Source organism: Galeopterus variegatus, unplaced genomic scaffold, assembly GCF_000696425.1.
Source record: "Galeopterus variegatus unplaced genomic scaffold, G_variegatus-3.0.2 Scaffold12942, whole genome shotgun sequence".
NCBI classification, from domain to species: Eukaryota; Metazoa; Chordata; class Mammalia; order Dermoptera; family Cynocephalidae; genus Galeopterus; species Galeopterus variegatus.
The window spans coordinates 24978-31275 of NW_007739053.1; the positions used below are offsets into that span (position 1 = coordinate 24978).

At 52.2% G+C, this 6298-nt stretch overlaps 1 protein-coding gene and 1 long non-coding RNA gene across 2 annotated transcripts in view; one reads left to right on the forward strand and one right to left on the reverse strand.

Moving 5' to 3' along the window:
* Positions 1-5553, reverse strand: part of RETSAT (retinol saturase (all-trans-retinol 13,14-reductase)) — a 12281-nt gene extending 6728 nt beyond the window's left edge. The window contains exons 1-5 of the mRNA XM_008563233.1: positions 5373-5553; positions 3110-3292; positions 2583-2824; positions 1803-2004; positions 1156-1353 (exon numbers count right to left, since the gene is read on the reverse strand). Of these exons, the coding sequence (XP_008561455.1) occupies positions 1156-1353; positions 1803-2004; positions 2583-2824; positions 3110-3292; positions 5373-5553 (1006 nt within the window). The remainder of the gene's footprint in view (positions 1-1155; positions 1354-1802; positions 2005-2582; positions 2825-3109; positions 3293-5372) is intronic.
* Positions 5554-5790: 237 nt separating this feature from the next.
* The window catches only part of LOC103581387, an 8361-nt gene continuing 7853 nt past the window's right edge, over positions 5791-6298 (forward strand). The window contains exon 1 of the long non-coding RNA XR_549660.1: positions 5791-5864. This is a non-coding gene — a long non-coding RNA (uncharacterized LOC103581387). The remainder of the gene's footprint in view (positions 5865-6298) is intronic.

Genomic DNA, 6298 nt, shown 5'->3' on the forward strand with positions numbered 1-6298 from the left:
TTTTTTTGCTATGGGCCACCCACTCCTCACCTCCTCCTCCCTGAAGGGCACCTCCAGCAAATTCATGTTCACACCAGCCCTGTTTTCCTCTGGCCCGTTTTGTCCCCCTCCCTGATGCTTCTTTAAGCACCCCCTAGGCATGGATGGCCTGTTTAACAGAGGCCTTCCTTTTACAGACCCTCTCTTCAAAGAGTTTGTTCAGAGTGGGATTTTAAGTCTCTACACAGGTCAGGGCTTCAACCCTGGCCCCCATCTGCCATTTAGAGACTGAGGGCAGGCACACTGCTGACCTCCACATTGCCCTAAGGAAGACCCAGGTAACTCGCTCATTCCATCAGTCATGGAACAAACATTCAAGGCTCTGCCATGTGCTACGACCTATAGACATAACTACACTGCCCCTACAATCAAGAAGATCATGTGGATGACTGGATAAGGAAAATGTGGTATATATACACAGTGGAATACTACTCAGCCATTAAAAGAATGAAATTCTGGCATTTATAGCAAAATGGAGGAGCTTGGAGAAAAGTTCCTTAAGTGAAATAAGCCATGCACAGAAAGAAAAATACCACATGTCCTCACTCATAAGTGGGAGCCATGAAATGAAGGAAGGAAGAAAAGACCAGACCATAGAGTGGAATACTACTCAGCCATTAACCAAATAATATGTTCAAGTTTCAGAAAGAAAGAACAGATCTATGGCTACTAGAGGTGGGAAAGGGGGAAGGGGAAAGAAGGTTAGGGAGAAATTGGGTAAACGATGCAATGAATAATTATAATTTGTAATAACGAACATGTTAATAATATTGATTTTGATCGTCACATAATGTATACAAATACTGACAGTCAACTCTGTCTCCCATATATATGTTAAAAAAAAAAAATCAGAAGGTCAAGAATTACAGGGAGAATATTCATAGCTACTGAATAGATAACTCAATAGTGTTCATTGGCAACCATGGAAACCTTTATCCGTCCCGCTCCCCTTTAACATGCACACTAATCACTCTGCCCCGGCCCCTGCTCTGGACAGATTCCAGCCTCTAATCTCCATGAGGACGTCAGTTGCTCAACACTTTCTGCCCTCAGAGAGACCCCAGGTGTTTCCCACACCAGCCCAGGGTCCCTGAAGCACAAGCACAGGGCTCTCACCACAGGCTTTTCCAGCTGAGTCCAGCAAGACACTCTGCACGGTGGCCTTCGTCAGGACAGCACCCCCAGCCCGCTGAATCACAGGGATGGTGTGGAAGGCAATTTCGCTGGAAACCCCTCGAGGATAAAAGGCCCCTTGCATGTAGTGGTTCACCACCAATGCATGCATGGAAAAGGTGCTATGGCTGGGGGTCACACCTGCAGAAGGAAGGGAGGGCGATGAGCAGGCAAGAACAGGCACCAGCACCCTTCACAAAGGAACACGGGCTCCTGTGAGATGACACACGGTCCGAGCCCATCCCAGGATCCTAATGTTCCCCAGGGTCCAGGGCGGCCACAGCAGCTGTTTGCATTCAAACACGGAGCACTGAGAGATCTTGAGGCCAGCGGGAATATCCTCCCTGCAAACTGCCATGTGCCAAGACCCGGAAGGACAAAATTGGTCAGAGAGAAAAAGCATCCAGGGCGTGGATGAAGGGAACATCTGCCAGGGAGTCCATCAGGTGGACAGACTTCTCATCCACCAGCTCCAGAAGGCCTGGGCTTTACACTGCTCCATTGCAGATGGCCAGACGTCGTGAAGACGGGAGCTGGGAGGGCAGCCCCTCCTCTCCAGGAGCCACCCAGAGCCTGTGGCCGGTACCCACCATATGTGGGGAAGATGTAGCTGAGCACTGCCCGCAGCTCAGGGGAGGCGCCCAGCTGCTGCAGCACCTCGGCCAGGCTCTGGGTGGATGCATGCAGGAATGTAGAGAAACGGGTCAGCAGCCCACACTTGTCAAGGAGCTGAGCCACGGGCAAGGGCAGGAACTTCAGCAGGATGGCATGAGCAGCTCCACCGGACGCCACCTGGGGAGAAACCAAGCCATAGGGGACAGACTCATCCCTGAAACTGCTGTGATGGAATGACCATCGCAACAGCCTGTGTCACCTGAGGGCCCACAACACTTGCTCCTGGCTGAACTTGGCTGAATCTGCATTTTAAAAAATCTGTACTCTGAATCTCTCCCATCCTGCACTCAGATGAGTCCTTTCTCGCTTTTTAATTTCCTGCTCAATTTTCTTTTTAAACATTCCAGTCTGGTCTCATATGACTTAAAGAGTACTGATCTGGTCCCCTGGCAGCCAGCCTAGTCAGAGAGGACAGCAGGTGCCCGCCAGAGGCCAGAGTGAGACCTGGAGCTGCTGAGCCCAGGCTGCAGAGATGGAGAGCCCAGCGGGGCACAGGGGACATGGTTGGGCTGAGTTCAGGACAGACAGGACTGTCCTCTCCTCCTGCCTCCCCCACTCCACTCACCAACATCCTACTGTTGATCCACTAATGCAGAAGCTCAGCCTTGTTGGGAATAAACTGTCACTCCACTAATGCAGAAGCTCAGCCTTGTTGGGAATAAACTGGGTGTCGTCAATGTGTCCACGTTACTTACCTTAACCAGCTTTATATACTTGTCAATGGCAGCTTCTTCCTGGGGAAACTTCTCCTTGAGGCCCCGAATGTAGGCTTTCTCCCCACTGTACATGGGGAACTCCTTTCGGTCACTTGGCCCTTCCAGTACCATGATGTCAAAAGGAGAGGATAGGGTAGCCCAGTCCAGCTGCCCTTCAGTGATCTGGTCTAAGATAAAACGGTCGGTGCTGTCCTTATGCATGTTCCCAATATAGTGGATTCCTGTTGGGAGATGGAAAAACCAGGTGGCAGTAAGGTGGAGGAGGTTGTCTGGCCTGGCTATGTCCATGACCAGAGGGGGCTATCCACCCCTTCTAAAGGCAGGTGGCACAGCAGAATCCATGAGATCCATGCCCAGTTCAGCTCCCAGTGGGTATGGCTGTCCGAGAAGGAAAGTGGTGCCCACAGAGAAGATGGCACCTCCGAAACCACGGAAACACCCTGGTGGCTGCTCCAAGCCTTCTGAAGATACAGACATGCTCCCAACCTTTTCCGCACAAGCCTTACCTGTGTCAAACTCAAGGCCATTCTTTCCAAAGGTATGACAGCAGCCCCCTGCCTTGGTATGTTGTTCCAGCACCAGGACTCGCTTGCCAGCTTTAGCCAGAATTGCAGCTGCGGCCAGGCCCCCAAAGCCACTGCCAATCACCACCACATCCAGCTTGTCTGGCACATGGCTGGCCGAGAAAACTGCAGCAGAAAGGAAGGGAGGAGTGTGGGCTTCTCAGGCAGGGGCAGGGAAATAGCAAAGACAGGGAAACCAAGGAAGACTTCTCTAGCTTTTACAGTGCAAGGAGTTCTCAAGCAGTTTGGCACGCAGCTCTTCACTAAGATGTCTCAAATATTTTACCTGGGAATACTCAGGACCAGCCAGGCAGATTAAACAACGTGATGTGGTTTGATCTAAACTGATTTAACCAAAGTTACCATGGACCTGGGTCTTTTCCCTCCTTTCCAAGAAAGTAGGAATGAGTGAACTATGACAGGAACAAAAAGAGAAAACTGACTGCAGTGCAGGCTGAAAGACCTAAGTGCAGACACACAGAGGGCACTAGAGAAGAAAGACAACACAGGGGTGGTTGTGGGGGAAGGATGTTATGGGGCAGGCTGCTAGCTCAAGTAACTGTCCATTTACAGGCCAGCTGTCTTTGGAAGGTGCAGTGTCGGCAGGTGCCAGTGGAGCAGCTGGGTCCTTTGGTGACTCTTGCACTGCCTGATGCAGAGGCTTGGGCAAGAGAGACACTCAGAGGCTGCTGCTCTGAGAAATCACAGCACCATCCCCTCACCTTGGGGAAGTCTGGAGGCAGGGCTCGGAGGGTGGGAAGGGCCTTCACAGAATAGAAAACTGATACGTTGATATGTGGGCACTACAACGCTAGATTAGTTCTTTAAAAGTCCCTTCCTGAGAAATGGGATTGGCTATTTTTCAGGCTGCAAGAGAAGTTGGTAAAATTTTTACTTTTTTTTTTTTCCTTTTTGTCTTTTTTTCGTGACCGGCAACGGGATCGCAACCCTTGGTGTCGCGCCCGCACCGCGCTCAACCAGTGAGCGGACCAGTCTCTATATGGGATCCGAACCCCCGGCGAGTGCGCCACCACGCTCCCAAGCGCCGCATTCTACCGAGTGCACCACCGGGCCGGCCCCCAAATTTTTACTTTTCAATCACTTTTAGAGAGACACATAGTGAAAAAGACATTGTATATCACAACCCGGAACATATGTAAATATATAATATAAACAGCTGAAACAGAATTTCACTGGACAATACTAACTGGAATTATGTATGATGTACTCTAATATTTTCTATACTCGTGAACTGAAAAAAAAAATGCTAGTTGCAATGCACTAAACTGATTTCACAACCCACTAGTACATCACAACCTGGTTTGAGAAACAATTAAAGTCGTCATGCCAGTTTTAGACAAGCCCAAATAGGTGGAGTGACTTGCTAATGGCTATGCAGTGAATTAGTGTCAGAGTCCAAAGCTAAAACTCTGATCTCAGCAGTCCAGAGGACGAGTCCTTCCATTGAGAATAGTATCATCTCTGAGTGTGCAGCAGGATATGTCACACAGGATTTTAAAATTTACGAATGAGAGGGATCCTGGAGATCAATCAGGGGACTTTTTTTTTTTTTTTCTTTTTTTAAATGCAGCAGAACTCTTTCTTTAGATCTTAGAAGCAACCCGAAAATATGTTTGAAAGATGAGAGTGGAGGAACCTGTTTGACTGCAGAGCGGGCTCTGAGTCTGAGGCACCCTGTTGAGCCTCTCCAAAGTTTTTGAACCAGGATTCAATCCTGTGATGTGAGGCCGCGCATAACCTGTCAATCACCTGACGGCCAACACGCAATTTCCTATGCAGACTGGGAGAGATTTCTGTGAAGGTCACCCATGCCCCTAGCCCGCGCGGGAGGGCACGTGAAAAGTTAAGGTCTTAGAAACAAGTCGGGGAAGGGTCTCTTCTTGTCTACCCCGTAGCCGCGGAAATTGCAAGTGGCAGGGCAGGCCTCGGCTATGCCAAGATCATGGCACGCCGTGAGGTTGGTGCCCAGGCCCTGGGGCTACTATTTTCTGGGCTGCTAGGGCGAAGCCTCTCGCCAGTGGTGGGCATTAAAACGGACGCCTCCACGTGCAAGGAAGCCCCCGCAGCACTTTACATGTGGGGAAACTGAGGCCCAGGTGTGGCAGCGGCTCTCCCGCCGGCGTGGGAACACATACCCGCGAGAATGCCCGAGCCAGCCCCGGACCCCGGGGGCCCTCCCGCTGACCTTGCTTGAGAACCTTTTTCCTGGCCTCCTTGTCGGTCACCAGGGGCGCGGGGGGCCGCCTGACGTCCTCGGAGAAGGGGTTCGGGGAGCTGCCAGCCCACAGCCCCAGGAAAAGTCTGCGGAGCCCGGCCAGCAGCAGCCCGGCCAGCAGCAGCAGCAGCAGCAGCGGCGGGAGGCACATCGCGCCGGCAGGGGTCTGAGAACGCGGCCGCTCGGACTGCGCTGCGCCTCTAGGGCCGCGGCTTCTAGTTTGCCTTTTCTAGTCGGGAGGCGGAGGCAGCTCGGAGCACTGATTGGCCAGATCCCTCCCGGCGAGCAGCCTCCCCGCCCGCGCGGATTGACCTTCCCGGCTCTTCGTCCTCCCTTTGTAGCGCTCGTTTCCGTTGCCTGCTGGGAAGTGTAGTTCTCGCCTCCTGGGGAGGGGCTGTGCGCATGCGCGGGTGCATCCCACCGGGGCTGCGGGGCCCCGTCTGGAAAACCCTGGTCATGCTGGTAAGGCGTCTGTCTAGGCCGGGGGTCTGAGGAAGGGGAATGTGTGGGAGAGATGATCACCGTGGGGCGAGAGAAGCCTGCGAATTGCAGGACTGGAGAGATTCCCGAGCGAGAGGCAGGAGAGCTGGGTCTGGTCCTGCCTCTCCCGTGGAGTCGCTGAATGCGCAGAGTCGAGTTGCTTTTCTCCTCTTCCCCTCCACGCAGTGGGCAAGTTTCTGTCCCGAGGCCACACACTGGCCCTCTCTGCACGGGTGTCTTGAATGACTGAGATCTCTGTTGAGTTCTGCGCGTTACAGGTGGCGAACACCGGCTCTGTGCCTCTCTCACTTCCACTATGAGTTACCTACCCTAAATATTTGAAAACAGCGAGTGAAACGTAACTTGTACTCGAATAGTCAAAAGGTGGAAACAACTCACGTGTTTATCAAGAGGAA